A 26,210-nucleotide genomic window follows, 5' to 3' on the forward strand; every position below is an offset into this window, starting at 1 on the left:
TGTTGAGCATTGGTGGAGGTATGTGCTCTATTGAACGGCACTCTAGCTTGGACTAATGCTCCTCTCAAACATTCCTAAAAAAGGAAAATAAAAAAGCTGCTAAAAACTAAAGAATAAACTCTTATTACTTTGTCATTTTAAGTGTCCTTATGAGCTCGTGATAAAATATATTTTGGGGGTATATTCCTGCAACCCCACATTTCTAAAAGAGAAAATTAAACATGCAAAATCATATTGGTTTAATTTAGACACGCCTGTAATCCTTTATTATTCCTTAAAGGATTTACATTCTTGCTTCCATGTGTTGCACCCCCCCTCGCGAAAATACTTTTAGGACAACATAGTTTTCTGGAGTTTTGTGTGGCCTGAAATGTCCCGGTCACGGTGCACTTCCACAACTACACTCTCCGGGCTCCTCCCTACCTTTCTCACCCTCCGTAGTGTGGACTTAACGCTTTATTCTTTCGTAGCTTTAATCGTCTGCCAGACGTCCTGCAGACTTGTGGGGAGCCGCTTCGAAGAGTGGTGGAAGTGCTGGAGTTTGGTCTTCTTCCCCTTTAAAAAAAACTATGCAGCCCTAGCGGTGGTTAATATCTGGGCTCCCTGGAAAAGTCTGCGGAGAGGAGGGAGAGGGAGAGAGAGGGGGGGACAGGCCGAGTCGGAGAGATCATGGCGGCACCGCTCGGACGGGACACCCTACCTGACCACTGGTCGTACGGAGTTTGTAGAGATGGCCGGGTCTTCTTCATTAAGTGAGCGGTGGCTTTACTTTCTCAACGCTTTGGCTCTCTATCGAGGCTGTAAGCGAAGGTTTTCTTTTATTTGTTTTATTGTTTTATTACCGTTCAGTAACAGGTGTCTCTCTTGCAGTGATAAAACTCACAGCACTACTTGGCTACATCCACGGACTGGTGAACCTGTTAACTCGGGACACATGATCCGGTCAGGTACGCGACAAACTATCAGATTTGTGGGATAACCGAGAAGACATTTTTTTTTTTTTTTTTTTTTTTTTTGCTGCACTGTGTTTTCTGTCCGCTCAGTCAGTGTGGTTTTCTCTTCTTTTTTGTTGTTGTCCCGTCTTATAGATCTGCCGAGAGGATGGGAAGAGGGCTTCACGGACGAAGGAGCCAGCTACTTCATCAAGTGAGTGTGGCTTGTGAGCATTGTTGCGTTTGCTTGACCGTGTGAAATGTGATCCCATTAGCTGCTTGTTTCGTGTATAAAAAAGTATGCAAATGACACACGACACTTAAACGCACCAGCATATGGATTTAACACACAGGAGTCCCATCGGGTAGGTGAAAGCAATTACCTCTGGCTGCATGGTGAATGGAGAGTGGCAGTGCCTGGCAGGACAGGAAAAAGGCTATTAAAATTCTCCTCACATCCTCCATGCAGGACCTCTACTCTCTCTATTAGATAGGTGTGCCGCCTAGGTGTGCATGTGTGTGGCAATCTGTGTGTGTGTGTGTGTGTGATAGAGAGACTGTAAAGGTTGCAGGAGAGAGGGGTGTGACCATGTTGTGACAGAGATGTATAGCATGATTGCATTATTGAAGCAATGAGGACGGGGATCTACAAAGTCACAGACTGCGGTGTTGAAGTTTATTTGTCAGATTTGCACGTGTCCTTCACACATTATAATTTTCTGGGATTCAGGTTCGAGCGAGAGGCAGCACGGTTGTGTGCATTATATTTGCATTTTCGTCTGCAGTGCTTGGATTTTGGATTGGATCAGATGGTTTCTGTTGAGAGCAGCCCAGGACACAGCGACCACCGAGTCACGCTGAAAGCAGTCAAATAAGTCTGGCTAATAGTGACGGACAGAAAGCCTACTGTAAGGCAAAGAGCAGACAGATTCTTCATTGGTGCTGCATCATTGTGGATTGCAATGACTCCTCCCCCTGTAGCTTGCTTAAGGTTTTGTGGTTCCACTACCCGTAGTCCTGTTATGGCCCCCCATGCAATGCTCAGACACCAGTTTGGAGCCCTAATACGCTCTTCATCTTCGAAAATACCTGCACTCAGAATTAAGTATAAAACAGTATTCAACAAATGATACAAACAGGATGCACTGTGCCAAAAGCCACATCTAAAGGCATTCTGGCATCCAACCATGTGGTCCAACTAACAAATCTGTTGTCAGTGGCACTTATATTGTGCATGGGATAAAAGTGGTCGCTGTGTTTTCCTCTCATTCTCGCATTTTTTCCCTGTAAGAAGCGAGAACAATGCAGCAGTGAAGTTGTGTGATATATGGTAGCCTAAATGTCAAGGCTGTTAAATCAGTCGGCTACTTGTTGCCCAGCTGGCTCGATGGAAGGATCCTGTTTTCTCTCCTGTTCCAGGCTTGTTTCTTTTGTTTTCGAGAGCTAATTTGCTGGTGTCAAACGGTGGTCAGGAACACACCCAGACTGTTATTTTGTACCGTTTGTCTTGTCTTGAGCACAGCTGACATCTTTCCATATATTTTTCTTGGTGCTTGAAAGAAAGTCAAGTTGTTTTGCATTTGCCAGCGTGGGTAAAAACTGCTGAGTGATTATTTATACAGCCTAACTGTATCGTGAAAAATTGCCAGTACAAAGTTATCTTGCCTATCAGCTCCGGTCAAAAAGCTTGACTCATGTGACTTTAACTATGTAAATATCTGACATCATTGGAACACATTGTTAATGAGGCAATGCTATACTAATGATCAAAGCATTAGCTACAGAAAAAACAGATGTTTTGGGTTTATGCTGATACATCTGTTAGGGAGTAAAAAAATGCCCACATTAATACATCTGCTGTAGGCTTGCTGCAGTAGTCTGTGTTTCTAGTGTATAAGGTGGTCGGGCATACACTGATAACATTACCTGCATTTTGTGACAACTATGTCTCAAATGCCGATAATGGCCTTTGTTTTACTCTGTTAATGCAATGTTGATTATGTTGCATGTTATCTTGATTTTTGAAGGGTAGTGTCTATCAAAATTCAAAATAAAAGTCAACTTTTTTCTCGCCAGTTAAATACTTGTATTGTGAAGCTGCAGCAGTAGGAAATGTTCTGTCTGCATTAGCAGTAAATTAACATGATGCTTTACAGATGGTGAATGTCTTTTCTTGCAAACAACCGGTGTGCCAGGTATGACCAGTGTTGTCACAAGCTTATTTGTTGGTCTCCGTGGGAAGCCTAATCAGCCAATGTAACCCCATTTTTTTAAAATGAACCCTCAAATGTGGTTTTCAAACACTTGCGACAGAGATTTGTAATGGAGGCAAGATGTTTTACAGTAACCGTGCAGTAAGTTAGCAGTAGGTTCTGCAAGTTTATGTCTCAAATGACATCACTGTGCAAAAACAGTTGACTTACTGGGGATATCATTATTTTGAATTACCTCTAGGATATCATATAAGCCAACATATTGATGGGGGCTCTAGTATTAACATTGTCTACATCAGCAGGCCCAGGTGTAAAAATGTTGTTAAAAACCATCAACTATTAAACTGTATGACAAATGGATTGGTCTTCGTTTAATTCTTGAAGCAGTGTGACTACGGAGTCTCATATTGAAGTTTAGTGTTCATATGGATCATTAGTCTGAGAAACAGCTGATTGGTGCACAGCTCATCTTAATGTGAATGTGACTGTTTATTATTCCCTTGTGATGGAGTAGTGTCGTTTTCTCATTGTGGAGTAGTGTATCTCAGGTGGTTTATTTGATTTATTGCAGATCTGGATGCCAGGTTTCTGTATTTGTCCCATGTGTCTACTGGGTAATTATAGGAGGTGTCACATGTGTCGAGCTCACCTGGCTTTTTGCTCTATCACTCAGCTAATGAAGCTCAGAGTGAATATGCAGGCCTGGTTAATTTATTACTACTTTGTTCTTAAAAACACGTTTTAGTCTGACAGATTAAATGTTAAAAACAGCTTACACTCATGGAATATTTTAACGGCTTTGGGTTATTAATGTTAGCTTGCAAAACTCAATCACTAAAGGGAAACAATGAAGATCGCTCCAGCTCAGTGGGATTAATCCTTAAAATCACATTAGAAAAATTGGAAAGGGATAGGACAACTTGGATTGTGGCCCTAGTTTAGACTATTAAAATCATCACACGTGTTAGATTTTAGTGTATTACTGGCTACAACCCAACCCTTTTAAAAGACCTGTTAACGCTGTATAAACAACTTCAATTAGCACTGAGTTGAGGTGAGTTTATTTCTGTGCTCCAGGGTCCAAATCATAATACTTTGTGTTTGGTTTCACAGGCATATCATTTTCATGTAAGCATCAGACGTTATGAGAAGCAGATCAGATTTGTAGCACATAGCAAGAAGCTTCTTTTTAAACCACTTTTGTCCATCTCCAGTTGTCCAGGAAGTCTTACAGCAACAAACTCAAGCTGGATTGAGGTCCGCATGGTGCTGCCGTGACAACGGTCAGTGGATCTGTGTGTTGATGGTGGAAATTAGCCAAGGTGGAGTACAGAGGAAGGGTTGTTCAGACACTGCTGCTGCGGCAAATCTCACATTTATTTACACCTCATTCTCAACCAACCTGAACTATCTGTTAGATGTGTGCCGTGCTTTATTTTGCTCCAACAGTGTGAGGGCTGAAGCTTTTTTCAACATCAAAGCTCTGGCTAAGAAGGATTATTATTATTTATATATGATAAAATATCATTGAAATTGTGCAGCTTGTGTGCAGTTTTTATTTGTTTGGTATAAGTTCAGTAAAGTTATAGTTGGGGCTGCTGCTGCACAATTAATCGCAAAATCGGCTTATGACTACGTGCAATATCCAAAGCGCAAGAAGCTGCAAGTATTTGGTGAAATAACAAAACAGCATTATAATTCAGTCCTGTAGAGCTGCAGAGGTGCCCTGGTCTACAAATTCTGTTCTCCAGATGTGTGTTTGGTACACATCACAGCCACAATGTCACGTCATCATGTTTTTTTAAATAAAATTGTGATGCTAAAGTTATCATTCCCACTAATTGTGAAACTTGTCACAATTGCAATATCTGTCACAGTATTCGTTATATGATGTTCTGACCCTATTGGGCAGCCCTACTTATAATAATGCGTGACACACTGACATTAACCCATCAATAGACTGAATTGTTTCAAAACTAATGGGCGAGGTCTGTTGTCATCTGTAGCATTAGATTGAAATACAGTCTCTGGCTGTCATACTTCTGGCAAGTCTCAGAGGAAGTGACCCAATTTTCAAAATCATCTTCCAAAATCATCGAGTTTCAATCCCTGCAGATGATATGCTACAGATGAAACAGGCCTGTGCGGTGTGTCATGGATGCATCTCAATTTATGGCAAGCAAAAGAAGGCTGAAAAATGCCATGTGTGCAATTGTGAAGGTGCAGTGCAACTATGTTAAGCTTCTTAACACACTTAAGTTGTAATAGGAGGTCTTAACTATCATGAACGTAAGTGCACTCGCTCATATGGCAGTAAATACATATGTTTGTAACAGATGTCGTGACTGGACGAACAGTTGGAAAGAATGTAAACGAGTGTACGCATAAGTTCCAAGTCCAAGAACATGGTGGTAAACAAAAGACTAAGAACCAACGTGATTGTTACACTTTATTTGTGATCTGATTATTTTTTCTTGTCATAAATCTTCAGACGACCTTGTGTTTAGTAATCTTTGAGTAAAAGCTGGGAAACTGAGTTCAGTGAGGTGTACTCACTTCCACAAATCACTGGCGCTCACTGAGCATAGGAAATGTGCAATTCTATAGCTCCCTGAGGGAAAGAAATGACCCCACTGAGGTACAATGGTGTCCTGTTGAGGACACAGTTCACATTGTTCAGCGGGCGCATAATGCTATGGGACAGTCCAGGAAGAAGTGTTGATATTAAACTCGTATAGATTTCACATAAAACAAAAAGGTAAAACTTTATTCACTCTTCAGATGTAATATCCCCATTCAGGGCTATCCGATTTGCACTGCACAATTATCGTGGCCTAAATAATTCACGATAATGATGTGAAAAAAATAATCTTTTACTTTGTTACTACTTTGTTTATTGTATTTTGTCTCTATTTTGGCAAACAAATTACCGTCAAAATACAAGTGTAGGGTAGAGGAGTGAGAGTCTGTACTTCTGTGCAGAAGCATACAAGAAGAACAAACAAAGTCTCAACCAGCAAGATGTAAACAGACACGATTTAAGGGGCAAATGTATTGTTTACACAATATTTTCATCTGTGTATTATTACAACCAGTATCATTTTAAGTGTCACCATTTCATCAATATCGGCATTTTGCGACAACCCTTTTCCCATCAGTATTTTTTGTCATCTTAGATTTTTATGGGTGTCCATCTTCCCAGTCTCCTGCTGCTTGTTATGTTTTAGGTTGTGCTTGCATTTTGTAACTAGCTGACTATTTTATGATCAGGACAGTATGAGTTAATTAGCCACAAGGTGTTTTGGGAGTTTTGAAGAGGGGCATTTTAATAGAGGATAAAAAAGAAGTGTAATATCCCTACAGGCCCTTATTTTAAGGCTTTCTTAACGAAGCTCTCTTTTTTCTGCAAACACAGCAAATCCATACCTTATTGCTTGGTTCAGAACGTAATTGCCCCCCCAAAAAACAGGGCACAAATTAGCCCAAGGTCCTTCAAAACGACCTTTGCGCTTCAATGTTTTAGATTCTCTTATCATGAAAGATATTTATATGTTACTCTAACTCTGACTTGATCTATTTGGGAACACTGTGTTTCAAACTGTCACATTGTACCTCTGACTTTGAAACCTTTATAGTGAGGTGCAACTCTGAATGTGTTTCTTTGTGCGGGACGGTTCTGTATGAGACAGCTTGACCACAGAGGATTTAAGATATGAGTTTTGCTTGAACCATTTCTAAAGTGTTTTCCCTGCTGGCCCTCCTTTGGGCTCAGGCAGGAAGACAGTCCAGATATGTTTTTTTCTTTTAAAGAAGCAAAGAAGCACCAGAATCCCATCAGATATGGTCAATGCTCAGATGAATGCTCAAAAAGGGACCTCAAACTTGATCATTCGCTAATGTATTGAAGCTTAACAACATAACTCACAGACATTAGTCTAAAATTCCTTCGGGTATTGTACACAAGACTGTGTTAGATATGCTAAGTACGCCTCGTGTTTTTTCTCAAAGGACCGTAGATGTAAAGGGACATTGTTTGTAAATCGTTGTGGAGTGTCATGGTAAGTAATGAGGAAAGATTGAAAACACACGACTGAATACCAATCAGATAGAGCTCACCGCCACAGGCAGCAGACAGGAGCAGGATCAGTGCAAATGCTTTTGTTTCAGCAAAGCTGAGGTGAGGCTGACACAAACAGTGAGGCAGCTGTTCATCTTCGCTGATGAACACATCCATCCACTGTGTATACCAACAAGGGAGTTAATATCTATATTTAAATCTGCTGTTCTGCTTGAGAGTGCCTATGTATAAACTTTGCTTGGATTTTAGAGACAAGAAGGTATGGATGAAATTGGGTTTGTCGTTAGGTTCATCCAATTGGAACAGATGTGTCACTTAATAAGATCCCATAACAGCAGCAGCTTTCCTACTGTATGTGTGCTCCAGTGAGCAACCATTAATTACATGTTTATAGGTTTGCCCTCATACTCAAGCTCAGCATTGCTTTTGGTGACACAGTATCAAGTAATTTCACTCTTTCTTAGACTTCCCTGTTTATTTCTTTGGAATGGTTATTGAGAGAAACTGCTTTGGAACACCTTGCAGGTCTTGCTTTATTTGCTCTGCAATTTTCTTGTCCACAAAGGCCGGCTGTGCTTGTTGAACTGCCTCTTCATAGTACCATAGGAATATATTTCTTCAAGTGTCGTCAGACTGTGATAACATCAAATTCACTCTAGATAATGCACCTTTGAATTGCAGGGTAACCGAGGATCCACTTTCTCTACGACAGATGTTAAGCATCAAAGGAACCACAGCTGTTTTTTAAATAATTACTGGTGTGAATAATTCTCTTCAACTGTCTTGATACACAAGCACGGCTTCTGCTCTTTGGCTATAAACATTTGCATTGTGTGTCTTTGTACATTCTGAAGAGTGTTGCTCTTCTTGATTTATTATTCTTTTTGTCTGACAGGTTTCTGTTTACAACAGAGATATCTGCACAACATCAACATACACATGTTAATATTCAGCTTAGCAACCAAGCTGCATTCAGATTATATCTTGTGTGAACTTGCCCAACTTGAACAATTTATTTGGGCTGCACAATTATTCTGAATATTACTGAAATTGCAATATGTCCAAGTGCTATTTCTAAATCACAGCAATCAATTTGCAATTGTTGAAATATAAAATGTTTGACACAACATTGTAATGGAGTGCTGTATTGCTTTAGAGATTCCATGATGCACAATGCACATTGTTCTCCAGATGTAAGAAAACATTTTTGGTTTGGTACAGACAGCTGGTCATGTTTTCATCTTGTGAGTCTGTGTGTGTCTGTGTGTCTGTGTGTGTGTGTGTGTGTGTGTGTGTATTTTCATGGCAAAATGTGGTCCTGGGGACACCTTTTGTAGCAGGAACACCTTACCCCCCTGGCCCACATTCATTTTGATGCATTCATTAAACTTTTTAAGGTGTAGTAACGATTCAAATGAATTGTGATTCACAGATGTGTGTAGTCTGACCCATCAGTACGTAGTACTCATTTATTAATGTCTTCTGAGCAGTCAGAGGCTGAAATGTCAGTATGTTGATGGGCATCACAGATGGTGTGATCCCATCGTAAGGTGTTCTCTACTTTTTTCAGGGTAAAATTTAAAATTGTGATGCGAAAATGATCATTCCCACTAGTGCTACACATTGCATTATTTGTCAATGTAATCACAATACGTTTTTTTCATGTTTTTTTATCAAATAAAGGTAATGCCTCAATTTATGCACTGATTATCATTTGGCTCTGTGCTAACAATTTTACACAAGAAGCTATTATCCTTACAAGTGATTGATTAGGAACTACACTTTGACTTTTGTCTCCTTTGATTAATGCAAGAGGCCTCTTTCTTGGAATGAGCCTAGAACACAGTTTTTATACAGAAAAATAATCTTGCAGACTCACATAAAGCGGTGTAATCAGTTATCTGTACTGGACATTTTGTTTGCTGTTCCTAGGTAGAGAACAAACTGATTCAGACGAGTATGAGCTATGTCTTCTTCTATGCTTACCCATAACATGTTATCTCAACAGTCATGCTGCACTTACTCAATATCTGCTGTAAACAACATGATAATGGAATGGTGCTGCATGTGTGAAAACAAGGAGCTGATTGTACGAATTGTATGCCTCACTTCAGAGGTTACAAAAGTCAAAATATAATTCAAAATCAGTTATTAGTAAGGATAATGAGAAATCATAAGCCAGTAGCCCAAATTTGGTGTCAAGATGAATCCCCTTGACTTAATTTCTATTCATTTTGTCATTTGATGAAATGTTCTTATTTACATCTTTATCAGGTAAATAATTCCTTTTTCCCTCAGTGATTTTTATATCAATGTATTGTCTCTGCAGACTCGTCAGTGTGAGCTTGTGTATAAACACAATTCAGTGTCTTCCTCTACCTTCCCTCGAGCTGTTTATTGAAACTGTGACCTTCAGCTTAAAATAGATACCCCAAAATCGTTTTTGTCATTCTTGACAGGAAAATCCTGATGGATTCGATTACTCCTGTCCTATCTCTGCAAAATAAAGACATTTGATTCTGGGGGGCATTATTATATGACACTGGATTAAAAAAAAACACTGCATAACAGGAACATGTTGCAGGAAATGCTTTGTCAAGTCTGACAGACTTCCTCCATTTATATTTGAAAATGCCTGCTGGCTGGAGAATGTATTCAAAGGGTTTATTCTTATTTGCATTATTCTGTTATGGAGACATCATCACCATACGTTTTTAGAGCTTGCTAATGGAATGATCAAATTATCAAACGACTGATGAGCTGAAAACATATTTGGTCATTGGTCATGCTTATTGCAGCATTAAAGTCCTAGTTTCTAACAAGATACCAGCACCTGAGTGTGTGCTGCTTCATTTGATTAAACTCCCAGATTTGTTGCACTTCTCTTCACACCATTGCACCATGTGGGCTGTGCAGGGAGTGAAAATACTGAATGAATAGGCTAAATGCGTTTCAAGGTCAAGAGAAGTGCAACAAGATGTACTGCTCTTTTGCTAATGTTTGATGATGATAAAAATAACGCTCAAAATGGGTTTTGGATTTTCTTCTTTTAATGGAAAAAAGAGCTGGGTACAGAGAAACACTTCACTTCCCCATAACACACAGACACACAGCCTTGCCTTGAGGCGTGATTCATTAATCCTGTGATGGTGGCGACAGTGCACATGTGAACACCGTCTTGAGCAGCAGATGCAGGGATACGGAAATTGATATCAGGATTCATGGCCATAGAATTGCAAATGGGCTGTTGTTGAGGTAGCGAGTCCTCTCTCTCTTGTAGGATGATTTATGTTGACCATTTGTCATTATCAGTAGATCCTTGTATCACATTTAAATCATGTCCAGCTTTTGTGTTTGTGCATCTATCTTCGTTCCTTGCCTGTTAGAGGCGCCCTGAACTTTCATTTAAGGCCAGAGCGTTTTATAAATAGAGCTGTGTTGTCAATATCATGTCAGAGTTGACTGATTACGAAGCATGTGACAGTTAAACAATACATACTGTACTGTACTGACAGGGCCTACAAATTGAGTTGGAGTTTAAAGCGGTGGACTGAATAAAGAGGATGAAAACAAAGGGCAAATTGTGAGTGTGGTACAGTAGATGTTTGTGCTGCAGAGCAGAAAGGAAGCTTTCCATCAGGCCTTGTTTGGACTTGCAATATTTAACCCCAGGAACCTGCAATTAGTGAATACATTAAGAGCTGCGGGCTTGAGGTGTGCTCTGTGTGATGATATACATTATCTCGAATGAGTCATTCAGTGTCCAGACAGCCTGAGCAGGTTTCCCAGTCAGAGCTGGAGCAGAGGGAGTCAGAGCAGAAAAAGGGCAGGGGAGATGCTCGAGCCGGGATGGGGACCTACTGTTGCAGCTGCCTGCCCCTTGGCCACGGGACTGAATGGGCTGATCATGAAACAGAGGTGGTTACTGAGCTGGAGGAGAGGCAGACTGAGACAAGGTAACACAAGTTTGATGGTGGAAGGGGAAGTTTTTTATTTGTCTTTGTGTTAAAGAGGTGTTTGGTTTTACTCCAGTCTGGATGTCTATAACATGCTATGGTGATGTACATCAAATGTAAATTGAACTAGTATGCTGCAAACAGCATTAAACAGCATTAAAAATCTTATCCAATAGTAAATCCAAAACTTTTTTCTACTGGCATATTTCTACATGTTGTTAAAGAAAGAAGCACTGCACCTGAGTCGTTTGAGCTTCCTCTCTGAAAGAAAGAAAGAGTTTGTGTACCCTCCCTCTGATTGAATTCAGATGACAGTTTTTCTGCCGCATTCTGTCAGAGTGCGACTGGAGTCACTGCGGAGAGGTGCGGGTCCCACACTGTTCTCATCTCACCGACGGGTGAGGAGAGATGTGATTAGTTAGCAGCCACGAGGGTGGAAGATGGATGTTGTATAAAGAGAGAAAGTCTTTCTACAGAGAATAGACCTTTTTTGTTAAAATACCTTTTTTTATTGTGTCCATAAAATTTCAGTATTTGGTGCAAAAGTGATGAACACTAAAGTAGATAATATAAATGTTCTCAATCTCAAAGATGAGGGTGTAATGGCATTGATTTTCTGCAGGAACAGAAAATCTGCATTTAGATGAAAAGTGCTTAGGTTGTGTGATTGTATACATCTGGTAAAATTTAAGATGCTGCAAAATGAAATTTTCCTTGAATAATTTCTTAATTTATTTCACATTATGTAATAGATCGTTTTCAACACTTTCTTTTTAGAATAATGCAGATCGTCATGAAAAAAATAAGATGTACAGTAGGTGGCTGATATCTGTGAGTGAGTGATGTGAATCCTGTAGATCTGGTGAGCTTAAATTGCGTTTGAGCAGTTATGAGTGGTTTAAAATGTACATTTCAGGTTGATATTGGATTAGAGTTGATTGAATTAAAGAGGACTGTTGGGCCTTGGTGGAGGTATGCACTCTTCTGAGTGTCATTCTAGATGCAGAATGTAACAGCTAGAGAGTGATGACACCATCTGATCAGTTGATCGCTGACTGGGGATTCAGTTGAAGTTTCAGGTTATTTTACAGTTTTGATTCAATCTCACTGCTGTCTTCAGTACTGTTTCCATCTTAAGGAAAACGTCTGTTTTCTGCAAAAAAGCTCTGAACATTACCTACCTAGCACAAAAAGGGAGACAGAAAAATTGGCAACTGGTTGTTGATCATAGTAGCGCTGTGTGCAAATAAAAAGAAAGAGTATTTCTCTTTCGAGTTGGTAAGGACCAAAAACACACTGATCAAAAAAATTAAGGGACCACTATAATCACACAACAGTTCTTGATTACCAAATGATTCAAGCTAAAAATCTTTACTGATGTACATTGTATAATTTGTGGAGAACAAAATTATTCAACAAAGTTCAATGGAAACCAAAATCCTCAACCCATTGAGGGCTTGATTCAAAACCACTCTGAAAATCAAAGTAAAAAATTTAAAGGGATATTCCGGCGTAAATTTAATCCATGTTCTAACACACCGTGACCCCGAGTAGAACCCCCCCTCGAGAGATAAAGTTTGCAGACTGCTAGCTTACGTAGTTTTAACATCCTCAGAAACGACCACACGGCAACAATACGGCAACGATATCAAATGTTTGATGCCTCGAAATATGTGCTGGGACCCTGTTTCTAATGTTGCTGAAGTTTGGTGCTGTTCTGAGCATTATTTGTGGCTTTTTGATGGCGGTTTATACTTGGACCCATTTACTGCAATGTATTGTTGTCGTGCGATCGTTTCTAAGGATGCTAAAACTACGTAAGCTAGCGGTCCGCAAACTCTATCTCTCGAGGGGGGGGGTCCTACTCGGAGTCACGGTGTGTTAGAACATGGATTAAACTTACACCGGAATATCCCTTTAAATCACAGGTTGATCCAACTTGCGTGAATTTTATCACAGCAACTCATAATATGACTCAGTAGTTTGTATGGCCATCCCGTGACTGTATGGCTCCTGACAACATCTGGGCATGCTGCTGATGCATCGTCGGACGGTGTCCTGGGGGATCTCTTCCCAGACCTGGATCAGGGCATCATTCGACAGTCTGTGGCGGTTCTTGGCAGCATCGGATGCACAATACATGCACATACAACATCCCATTGGTGCTCAATTGGATTTAGGTCAGGGGAACAAGAGGGCTAGTCAATGGCATCAATGCCTTCGTCATCCAGGAACTGCCTACAAACTCTGGCTATATGAGGCTGGACATTGTCCTGCACCAGGAGGAACCCAGGGCCAACTGCACCCGCACAGGGTCTGACAGTCGCTCTGAGGATTTCATCTCGGTATCTAACAGCAGTCGGGGTACCATTGGTTCTGACATGGAGGTCTGCGCAACTCTCCAAGGATATGCCTCCCCAGACCATCACTGACCCACCGCCAAACTGGTCATGCTGAATGGTGTTACAGGCAGCTTAACATTCATCGCGGCGAGTCCAGACTCTTTCATGCCTGTCACATGTGCTCAGTGTGAACCTGCTCTGATCTGTGTGGAGAACGGGGCACCAATGGCAGACCTGCCAATATTGGCCTTCTCTTGGGACTGCTGATCAAGCTGTACAGTGCAGGACTGTGAGCACAGATCCCACTAGGGTCAGATACATGTACACCAGAAGCCTGCTGGAAGTCATTTTGTAGGGCTCTGGCCGTGATTCTACTGTTCCTCCTTGCACAAAAAAGCAGATACTGGTCCCGTCTCCTGGTATCTCCTCAATGCTCTTGAGACTGTGCTGGGAGACCACACAGCAAACCCTGGATGAGCTGGACTACTTGTGCAACCTGATTAGGCTACAGGTACAGCCTCATGCTGCCAGCAGTGACAAGGCCTCTAGCAGAACACAAACTAGAGAAGAATCAGTCAGGAAGGATAAGGAGAGAGCAAGTGTCTATAACCACCGCAAAACCCTCCCTTTTTTGGGTTGTCTAGCTTTTGCCTCTCCATTGCACCTGTTGTCACTTTCATTTGCACCAAAGCAGGTGAAATTTATTCTCTATCACTCGTGCTTCCTAAATGGATGGAGATATACCTGAAGTTAAACTGTTATACTGTTAAGTGGTCCCATAATTTTTTTGAGCAGTGTAGCTTCAAAAACAGTGAATATAGGACTTGAATTCATCGGGTGGCAAGAAATACGACCCCAAATGACTGCTAATGTTCCTCCATATCTGCTGGAATTCCTGAATAGACAAGTATTTGCTAACAGAATTCAGCACTACTTTATAAGTTGAAATAAGTGCTGATTTTTTCAGCTTGATCAATCAAGTTAGGGCTGAGATCAATCAAAGACGTCTTAAACACAAAATGACCTTGAACCTAATTGATATTGTAACATGTCCTTTGCAGTGTTTTTTCTCCATACATATTCCTTAAGGTAAATCGTTTTGAAGTGTAAATGACCTCACACTTCAATAAGCTTACGTTCATGTATGAGCTCTGAACATTTTTCTCATTGTGGATTACCTGATTGAATATTGCCGTTCCCATTAATGGATTATCGAGTGTGAAAAAGATAAATGAAAAGTCTGGCCAGTGAAAGCCGATCTGCTGGTCGGGGCAATTTCACTCACTGCAGCATTTATTGAACACATTGACCACACAGCTGTGTGACTTCTCACAAGCCAATCCAATTTAATTTACTTTAGTGCAGAGATGCAAAGCTAATTCCTTATTCATGAGCTGATCAATTCTGCCTTTTTAAAAACTATTCCAAATCTTTGTGATTTGATAATTAAAAATGTGTTCAGTGTTCAGCTCCAACCAGCTGCTGGCTGTAAGGTGCTCAGTGAGACGAAGCTTGGTTTGTGCAGCAAAGGTGTTGGGATGCTGATTTTGACAACTTATTTTATATTTGGAAGTTTTCAGATCACTGTAGTAACAGATTGTCTCAGTGGTGATGTACTGCGTGTCCTTATCTGTCAGTGCATCATTGAAACGTGGTGCAGCATACAGTATATGTTTGTTGAAAAGTGCTGTTCTGTTGTCTGCCACTAGATATTGCTCTTGAGTCTTTGACTATTTGACAGTTTGATGCAAATTCTTATTTGTTTCGGTCATATTTATTTATCAAGACAAGTAATGCTCCAAGTGTTTTTAGTACTCAGATCTTTCTTTTTGTGTAGGCTCAAAAAGATATGTTAATGAAAGTGTGAATTTATAACTAAGTATAGTTTATAACTGTGTTATAAATGTGTTACCTTCCCATTATATAGTCATTAACCATTTCTCAGTCATATCAACCTTTTCCTGCATTTAGCTAAATTGTTTCGGTGTCAGTTGTATCTGCATACTTACAAAACAGCACTTAATTTCTGAGTAATTATAGTCCATAAACTAAACACTCATAATACACGTTGTATTTTTGCAAAGCCTTATTCCTAATTGTGACGTTTTTCTAATTTCCTAACGCAGCAGACTGGAATTGTGTTATTATATCTTCATTTTGTCATACCGCAGCCAGAAGGACAGCAGTGGCAGTAGGCAATAGAGTGAAGTATGAATGTTGACCTGGCTGTCCATCGTGCGTATCGACCTGAACCACCCTTGTCCAGCCCTCTGCTCTTATCTATATGTCTGTCTGTGGATTATCGAGCCGGCACTGCAGCAGCCCGAGCCAGTCACTCAGCTATAGTCTGCCCTGCCTCCTCCATCCCTCTCTCCCTGGTTGACTGGGATTTGATCTGATAAAGAGGGCTGAGACTGAAGGCTCTGGTTGCAGTCAGAGACCAAGGTCAGCATTTTACGTTGAGGGGACAACACAGCGAGGTTAATACTGCTCAACTGTGGTCACCAGAAAGAACGGTGTAGTGAGTTTATCAGCACGTAGGGCCCTTCCCCTTTCCTCCTTCTTCATCTTCCATATAGCGACTGAACAATGGAGCGTTATCATTTTATTCGTCTCTGGAGAGGCAGAGTAGAGCTACATGCTGTAAGTGCTGGCAGTGTAACTGAGTGATCGAGAGTAAAGAGAGAGGGCTGAAACAGCAGTTATACTTCTATCTGACACCGCTCTTTGTGCCCTTCCAAGCACACCCACGTAACACAGTGCACACAGTTAAAACAGGATCGCTTTGCATACGTCAAGAGAACAGACAGGGACACTCCTTATTGGGCATCTTTGGGAACTGGACTGATTTGGATGCTCAAGACTTTTGAATTGGACGTCCTGTAACTCACTGGTGAGTAACAATGGTGCAGCTTGTATGACTGAGAGTAACCATCAGAGACACGCTGGGAGTATGCTGAAAAGAGTGGGAAGAGGAGGATAAATCAAATTTATATTTATACTGTTGTCTTTAGAATGAATTTTTTTTGCAGCTGAAGGCCAGTCTGTTCAATCTTTGTCTTTCCAAAACCTCAACAAAGTGTGTAATGGTTTTATTGATTATGTGTTTATGTCCTTTTATTATATTTAAATGTACAGAAGCACGATGAAGAGCAGACTTCTACTTTTCGTTCCCATTCCATTCAGAATGTGTTCATTTCAGTAGTTGTCATACAGCTTATTGAATGCCATTCTAGTGGTTGTTTGGCAGATGTGCAGGAAGTGCAGGGAAAATGTCCTTTAAGTATCAAAAGTAAAAGTAACCATTTTGGAGCAGAGTGACCGCTCTCTCTCTCTGGTTGTTAGAATATTACTCAGTTCTTAGATTATTTCTGTTGTTGGGTAGTTTCATCTATAGCAATGCTTTATATTTTAACTGGTCACACTTTGTATGTCAAACAAGGTAGGCAACATAGCTAGTAGGCATGGGACGATATAAGTTAAAAAAAAGTTTCCCTGTCCAACACAATTACAAGTCACAATATGTTGATGATCATCAAAATATTCTTGAAACTCTTAAAATTGCACTAAAACATGCTGGTATCACTTTAACCTTACATTTTGTTGAGAAATAAATATTTTTGTTGCATCACAGAGAGGACACACAGCTTTATTTAGTGAAAAACTACATCTTAGATAAGTAATCATAAATCATAATGTCCTCCTGCATGAATAAAGGAAAAAACAAAAGGTGGTAACCTTATCTCCCTGTCATTCTGCAGCTTAGAATCATCATGCATGGGCCTTCAGCCATAGTGTCAGGCAGAGGCAATTCAAAATCAGGAAACCAATACAGGACTGTACGTCAGGGAGCTAGATAACTTTTCCAAGTCATTCACGGAAGTATATTTGTATCTTGATTATGATTATGATCTGTTTTTTAATCAAAATTTTAGTTTCCACATTGAGTTTCCCTCATTTCCAAGTAGTTACAAACATTTGTTTTTCATTTAAACCTTTCTGTGGGATTTTGTTACAAATATAATATTATTAGTGCTATATGAAAATTATGTAACAAGTAATTAATACATATTTAATTGACTACTGTTGTACTTTGTACACATTTATTTTCTACAGAGGGAAATTATATACCCTAAATCCTTCCCTTCCAGGGAACTAAAAATAAACATGTACAAAGTGATTAGATAACACATGTTACAGAGTCTAGTTTGAACCACTGGATTACAGAATAATTTGCTATATTCATCCTTTCTTTACTGTGGACACATTACAACTGCTCTCTGACAGTTCAGTTGTTTACTGGTGTAAGGTTACATTCCATTTGAATGGTGCACATGTTGAGATCTATTCCATGCAGTGGAATGAATTGCTGTAGGGGAGGGCTAATGCACAATTCAAATGGTGGTGGTTACACCCTGAGATCTATCAGACATGGTATCATCTCCACAGCGTTGAAGAGGTGTTTACTTGCAGTGCGAGTGCCTTCAGCTCCTGGGGTATGCTAACGAGATGTGTAGGAGAGAGTAGATGGATGAGAAAGAGCAGCGGAGGATAAAACTCAAGGGAAGAGGGCAACAGCAGCTGGATGCATTACCTGCATGTTTGTGTGTGTGAGTGTGGTGGAGGTACTGTCAGCGTAATCTGTGAGTAGACTTCCTGAATCCTTACCACACACACACACACACACACACACACAAAGTCTGTTTATTAGCTGATAGAAGGCATTTGTAGCGTGGCGTAGTCATCAGTCTTTCCAGCTGTTCGGTCACAGCCCAGTCTTTACTTCCATTTCTCGTGTCATGAATGATGTCTCCCCAGCACACTCACTCTCTCCCCTCTTCATGTGATCCGGCTGCTGTCACAGCATTTCCTGTTTAAGATGTTTACAGCAATGCTGCTTTGTAAAATGACTGTGTTTTGAAGCTGAGCTGCTGCTGGACACCGTTGTCCCCAAGGGTTGGACAAAATATCGATATAGCTATACGATTATCCATACACTGGCGCCAAATATTGATATTTTTTATTAAAACATGCGGGTGCTCTAAACAGATTACTCTGACAATTTGACTTACCAGACTCACCACTTCATCACTTCTTGTTGTGTAAACTTAATTGACACACTGACAGATTGTGAAGAATATTGTGAGCCATAGTTGCCATAGTTGCCTGCTTTCTGGTAGTTTGGCCTTTTCCCAGTTTGTGGAAATGTTTACATTGGAATAATGACACATGGACATGGACAAGGTGCAGACAGTGTGTCAAGACAGATATTGTGATGTTTTTTTTGAGGATTGTCTTGCAATGTACTATTGCTGTCATGGGCAACGTATCATGAATCGTAGGCTGTGTCCGAAATCACCTACTCATTCCCTACTACATAGTCACTACACAGGGAGTCCAACATAGTGGACTATATAGTAAGCTCAACGGCAGAAAGAAAAACGCACTTTCGGACACTACTCCGGCGCCGTTAATGACGTCACTACTGATGCGCAGTTGAAACGTGAATTGAAACCTCCGTGCGTTCGTCCGCAGCGCAATGCATGATGGCAAATATTGCTTGGTAAGTGACCATCGGTTGCACACTACTTTTCGCGATTCATTGTGGGATACTTTGAGTGCACTATATAGGGTATAATATTTCCCACTAGACATTCGGACAGCAAAATGGCGTAGTCACTATGTAGTGCACTATATAGGGAGTAGTGAGAGATGTCGGACACAGCCGTATTCTATCGTGAGTTATTCTGTGATTCCCACGCTAGTTGTCCCACAATTCAATGTGTAGTGTAAATGTAGCAGCTGTTGCTCCAAGATCATCTCTGCTGAAAACAGTAACATATCCCTGGGGGTAATTTTTTGTGACAATTTATGAAGTTTTCAGATTTGAACTTTACTCAACCTAACTTCAAATTGATTTTTCCCCAAAGGGCTATTGGCATGCATTGCTTGTAGATGGAAGCAATTACAAAGTGATGCTCCATAAAGGCACTCATGGGTGCATACATTCATTCCCTTGCAATTGGTCCTTGTGAAAGTATGTTGCATACTAGCTAGGGCTTATCTGCTGATTATTTTCACGATCAATCGATTAATTGTGTAATCATAATTTTCTAGATCCCAAAGTGACATCTTAAAAATGCTTCATTTGTCCAGCCAACAGTCCAGAGCCCAAAGATTCTCCATTGATGCAGGGTTTTCCCTGCCATTATATGGCTTAGGCGCGGCGCCCAAGCGTTTTTGCCTCCCGCCTAAGCAGGGTTCTCTCCAGACGGTGGAACAGCGGCGCTGCGCCGCTATACTGCTAGGTCAGCGGCGCTATACTCCGCGCGTGACGGTGACGAGCGTCCGTCCCCTGGTTGACGGCTAGGAGCTCCCGGCTGACGGCTATGCGCGTCCGTCCCCCGGCTGACGGAGTTGATGACCGTCTGTCCGTGTCTCCCCCCCCGGACTGACGTTGACGAGCGTTCGCGCCCCCCCCCCCCCCCCCCCCATTTTGACTTTTTGTTTAAAAATTTAAACGATAATCAGGATTGGTGATTGGTAAATTTATCCCAACCCAGTCGCCAGAATAAGTGTTAGCCAAATAGCTTTTATGCAAAGCCACAGATAAGTTAAAGCTTTACATTTCCACATGTTGCAAGTTTTTCTTTGTTTAGGTTCAGTTTTTTGTTCCTCTTTTGTCACAACAGCGTGTTTATGCTCTGGTTAGATCTCCTTCAAAATATCCAGCGGTGTATGGCTTACAAATGTTGAAATCCAAATTCAAACCGTGGTCTCTTATTTGGCAGCCTTGTTGTCTGTAACTACACCACCATCCCCTCCACCTCCATGAAAATAAAGCTATAAACATGTTATGTAAACCTGATATGACACATGCTATACATAGCCTATGACACGTACAAATATGGACGTATCGGTGGTTTGCAGAACCATAAACTACCAAATAGTTGAGAGTAAAGATCAGGACATAATATATTATTCATACAGTCTTCTATCATGACATAATAGGCAATGTTAAAGTTGCAAAACACTTTCAGTCCCTTCCAGCCGTCACTTAGTCATCTTTGTTCTCCTTCCTTACTCACTACTATAAATCCTCTGTCTCCCTCCTCATTCTCCCTCCTATGGCTTGCTGTGCATGCTGTGCATTGTCTGCATGACTGCAGAGGGAATGGAGCAGAGAGGGCGTCCAGTTCAGGGTAGTGCTCTGACGGCAGAGCTCTGCTGAGGAAACGCATACATTAGAAGAGAGCAGAGGAAAGGTGAGCGGAGAAAGCGTGCCACTACAGGGAGGGAATGTAAAAGAAGAGAATATGATTACATGGGTTATAGCTAATGCTTTGTACCTGTGGTTTTACTTGCTGCTCTCGGGCCTCTTACATGATGTATTAGGGAGGTTGGCTGGCTTTAATAATAACCATTGCGAGCCTAATGCTCTCGGAGACAAGGGGACACTTCAGTGATCGCATGCAATTTTAGCTCCACCTCAGCAGCCCCAACACAGCAGAAGCGGGAAAGAGGATGTTTTGAATGAATCGACGCCTCGGTACACAGCAGAGGACGTCAGCAGCAGCAGCAGCACTACCAGCTGAGAGGAGTACTCACACACAGGCACCAGTGAGAGGAGCGGAGCAGAGCACAGCAAATCACAGACCTGCAGCTAACATGTTGGGCCAACCAGGACAGTCAACCTTGCACATCCCTTACAAGAGGCAGCCAGTGTATCGTGCGACTCACAGGTGTGTATCTCTGCCCCATCTTCCGGCACGTATGTGGGATTGTACGGCTATGTAGCTAATCAGGAGGTGTGTCTGCTGTAGCTCTCCACCAGCCGCAGGATATAAAGTGCCTCTGGTTGCATGCTGTTAAGTGTTTGGACAAAGTGTATGTGCCGGCAGTAGAATTAGCACACATGCTGAAAGTGTCCGTTGTCTGTTTTTGTGGTTGAAAAGGCAGCTGGCCACGTCGTCTTTACAAACCTTTGAATTGCCTTTGAGGAACGCAATTATCAACGTGTACTGATGGAGTAGTCTTTACAGGAATGAAAAGATGGAGTGGGGGCGAGAGAGAGAGAGATGCTCACTGCAGTGCCTCATGATCACAGGTCACTGGCTGCTGTGTTGATGTCAGCAGAACTGTGATCTCTTAGGCTGATTATGATGCTCCTCTATATACATGCTTAATGTGCTTCTATAGGTTAGGCTTTCGTGGGAGTTTGATGCAGTCCCCCCCACCTCTTCTCTCAGTGAGCCAGAGATACACTTCTCAAAGGTATGCACGTGTTTACATGGGTTCTCAATCCTTAACACAGCTGCTATGAGGGCCCAGTCCACACACACACACACACACACACACACACAGATCCACAGAGATATATACAGGCTTACACATGCAATGTCACATCTGCTGTATATTATCTGTGCACTGTTCTTTGTTTTGGCGGGTTATTTAGTTAGCTTTTTGATGAAATTCCATGTTGTTCGAAGTCATGCAAGACCAAATGTCATGTTAGCGTAGATGTGGACATTTCACCTGTTAGCCTCAAATGACCTGATAACATATGCTGCTTTATGATAACAAGAAAATCCAGTGATTTACCCAGACAACTTTGGTCAGATGTCCAGAAATATGAACTGGCAACCTCTAGTTTTTAAGCTGCTCTTTCTGGTTTCTTCTGTCAGTTTTAGTTGGGTTGTGACACGGAAATCATGCCACAAAAAGACCAAAGCATTCATTGATCTGTGCACAAGATATCAAGCTCATTACCATTCTGTCAGGGTCTGGATGTGAGCCGCAGTGATAAGGTTACACAGCTTATTTATCATTCCCTCATGTGCTCCCTCAATGGCCAGCCCTCTCACTGTGCTTGAGGCCTCAGAGGCAGTGGGGCTGCCAACACAAGACTGCAAAATTCACCTACATGTACAGTACGAACAGAAGATAAGAGAGGTTGACAGTTTTGAGACTTTGAGTCAATATTATTTAGTTCATTTTAAACTAACATCACCTCTTTTGTGTCTGCTTAGTCAGGTCTGTTTTTAATAGATTATGTAACAGTTTCAGTTCAGTCTGGCGCTGCTCAGGGTGTTGGATAACATCTGATTTGGTGTTCAGTTCACCAAGTCAGTTCCAGTAATGCTGAGTACAGCCCAGTCACACCCAGCCCAGATCACAATTCCCCTTTCATCCCTCTGCCACAGGGTGAAATCTCGCCAAAAGACACAGTGCTTCATTTGCATGCTCAGCTGATAATAGAGGTCATGTCTTTGTTAAGTGCAGCTCGGAATGGCCGTACCAATTCAGCCTGAAAAGTGACACACCTAAAATTGGTGCAGTGGACAGAAAAGCCATGGATAGAGGGGAGAGAGGAAGGAGGAGACCTCTCTTTAACCACAGGCATTCTGCACATTTCCTGGGAGACTTAATATTTCTAAGAATAGACGGTGATGATGACTAGCAGAAGGTTGAGGTATTTAAAAGGGAGTACATTCTCTGTGTACTAAGACCGTGACCTTTTAAATTCCCCAAATTGTGCTTTAGATCAGCCTCTCTGTGAGTCGGAAAGAAATTCGAGGGAAGGGTTCGATCCTGCTGGCCGATTTGAGCTTTAGAGCTCTGCACCAGATGTGGCCTACCTTCCTCCACTGATGTCTGACTTAATGAGCCTCCTATGTCTCTACGAGCTTGTCCCACACTCTCAGGATACGCAGATCTAAAAATAGCATCTCAATTCAGTTACCCTCTGCCAGCCAAGTGGAACCTCACCTAATTCATTTAATCCATCTTTTTGATTTCCTCAAGAAAATGACGATGTGATAGCTTGCGCTCTACAGCAGCTGAGAGGGACAGATAAGAGTGGGCTTTAACCAATGCAGTGCAATGTGGCGGTCAGGTATTTCACGTCACTTCTGTATAAAAAAAGGCGCTTTTGAGTTCTAAGCCCGAGAATAAATAGACAATTTAAATGGAGCAGATTGTGAGGGAAACCTGCGGTGCTCTGATAGCTTTGTGCACAGCATGTTTGTACTGCATAATAAAACAAGACAATGACATTGAAAACATCCGTTTGCATCCGAGTAGATGTGTGTTCTTTGGCCACTGGAGCATCGGTGTGTGCTGCCTGCAAGTTGTTCATTGCCACTGATCAGCATTGCAGTCATCGTGTAGCTGTGTTGTCTTAACCCTATGTGTCACTGTAACTCCCCAGTTGGACTGTGTTCAGTGACTGCTCTCTTTTGCGCTGTGGTGTGTGTCTGCTCGGATTCTGTAATGAGAACTGCAGGAGAGAGGAGAGAGGTCTCTGCAAGGCTGAAGCTGGTCTGGACGCAGTTAGCACCCAGCAGAGAACGGATATCACACACACACACACACACACACACACACACACACACACACACACACACACACACTGACACACACAGACTGACCCAATCTCCATGACCTGCAAAGAGTTGATTGTAGGCTGAGGAGAAGGAAACTGCCGTATGAGAAGTCAGAATTGTCTTTGTACACTGTACACACTGATGCAAACACTGCTGTAAAGACCGGCCTGCTGCAGTAAAGTGTGCAGCACTATAAGAGCTCGGACACCCTCAGGGCCAAGATTCTCTGCAGCAAAATTTACCAGACTAATCAAATTTCTCTCATACTGTAGCCTCTCTATGTTTGTGTCAGGCACACAAAACAATAGTTCGTTTAAACAAGCTTAATGTGTGTGGCAGACCAAGTTTCAAGGTAGGAGGAGGGTATTTAGCGGTGGAATGACATAATAATGCCTCTGACATGATTGTGTAAGGGATTTAAACATGTTTCGCTAGGGTTAGCTGAATCCGATTGTTGGAGGATCCAGTGGCTGTTTATCTGCCCCTCTGCTTTGGACAAAAGCGCTGGCATGTGACATGGCTTTCATGAAACAGTATTGGAAAAACCAGGGATTACCCTGGTTCAGATAATGTAAGCCTTAAGGATACAACCAAAATCAACTACGTCTGTCCTGTTTTGTTTCTGTCCATTTTAAAGACCCCATGCTAAAAGGGATGACAGTGTGAAAACTCTGTATCTTAACACCCTTCAGGCATTGAAATGGACGTTACCTATTTATTGTTATATTCATTTATCCTGGTATAATATCATTTTTTAAATATGTTTAGAGAGAGATAGATTGGAGGAGTTGTGGTTGAGCTTATTATTGCGTAATTACTTGAAAATCCATCTCCTACAAAGGTCTTATCCCAAGAGCATCTTAATGATGTGCAAAAAACAGTGCAATTATTGATCCTCTAATAACAGGATAAGGTGCTCTGCCATAATCAGCTTTTACATCTCCTTGTACCATTAAACTCACAAATGTGATGTCATCAAAGTGGAAGTCACTCAGATGCAGCGCTGGATTTAAAAGAGTAAGTAATCTGATGAATTGCATCCAGTGATTCACTCAGTAATTAAGTTCTATTGTGGTTAATGTAGGCTCCGGGTTTTGAAAAGCAGACCACAGGTCTAACATTACTCTCCTATACCAGTGTTGAACTCATTATGGAGACTATCAAATCAGACCAAAATCAGTACATAAGAGCCAGAGATATCACCTTTTTTATTCCACGCATTCGTCTTCCTTTTTAAAGCCTACCGGCTACATTACCCACAATGCAGGCAATTGTTTAGATTACATGCTGCATCCTCTGGAGCCACAAATAGCGATATACTACTTTTTTCCACAAATGCAGTAGTAAACCTGTAAACCCACTTGTGGAAAATTCGTGGAGTTACCCTTTTAATAACAGCCCAAGGTAAAAAGGTGGAGGTTCTTTCTCTGACCTAGTCAGACAGTTTCTTGTTCAGACTTCACATGTTTAGAGTAGCCATCTAAAAAGATCCATGGCCTATTTTTGTCATGCTGTTTCATTATAATTTGAGGTTTTTATGTGAGGTTTGATTTATTTTTGATGTTGGGGGATTATGGGGATCAGAGATCAGAGATCAGACGGATAATCAGACCACGAACATATGCAATGTGTGTGTGTGTGTGTGTGTGTGTGTTTGTGTGTGTGTGTATGTCTCCTGTTTGTGTAGTATGACAGATTGCCAATAGTTAGCTGAATCAGACAGTCATGCTGCAGATCATTCATTTGTACAGCCTCAGGGAGCAGACAGTTCTTTTGAGCTTGACGACAAGGAAAAATGCTCGGAGTTAGTGTGGTAGATGACTGCTGCTGCATGGGACTTACACTGAGGACTTGCTGGTAGGCCACCTTTGTTTCGATACACGTTCTTCACTTGCCATATGTGTTAAAGATTGACAGGTGGAAGGTGCCGGGGCTAATGAGGGACTGATGCTCAGTCGAGTGAACATACTAGCTTATTAAAGCATTCTGCTGCACTATGTTTAGAAGAAATGGTTCTAGGATTTTTTGTTTTGATCAGAAAAAACAGCCAAGTTATTGTCTTCACTTTTGTTTTGCAACTCTGCATTCTTGCCTTGTTTTACTTATTTATATGACAGCTGTGAGTGATTTATTGTGTCATCCTAAAGGTGTCATCTCCGACTTACATCTGTGCTGCAGAATATGCGACAAGCTGCCTCACAATCGATCCTCTCAAAGCCCTAAACAGCGGCATAAGTAGGCACTTCACATGGATGTACACACACGTCTTTTAGGAAGATACCTAAGAGGCTGTGCACTGATGGA

At 41.5% G+C, this 26,210-nt stretch overlaps 1 protein-coding gene across 15 annotated transcripts in view; it reads left to right on the forward strand.

Moving 5' to 3' along the window:
- The first annotated feature begins 510 nt into the window (after nt 1-510).
- plekha7b (pleckstrin homology domain containing, family A member 7b) overlaps nt 511-26,210 on the forward strand; it is an 87,659-nt gene continuing 61,959 nt past the window's right edge. For 7 of the 15 annotated variants that reach the window (XM_030414880.1, XM_030414878.1, XM_030414881.1 and 4 more), the window contains exons 1-3: nt 512-752; nt 871-947; nt 1,089-1,146. In XM_030414880.1, the coding sequence (XP_030270740.1) occupies nt 670-752; nt 871-947; nt 1,089-1,146 (218 nt within the window). In that variant the 5' untranslated portion in view covers nt 512-669. Of the gene's footprint in view, nt 753-870; nt 948-1,088; nt 1,147-20,693; nt 21,264-26,210 lie in introns of those variants that run through there. The other 8 variants (XM_030414882.1, XM_030414877.1, XM_030414892.1 and 5 more) reach the window with 4 other exon arrangements.

Source organism: Sparus aurata, chromosome 4 (assembly GCF_900880675.1).
Source record: "Sparus aurata chromosome 4, fSpaAur1.1, whole genome shotgun sequence".
NCBI classification, from domain to species: Eukaryota; Metazoa; Chordata; class Actinopteri; order Spariformes; family Sparidae; genus Sparus; species Sparus aurata.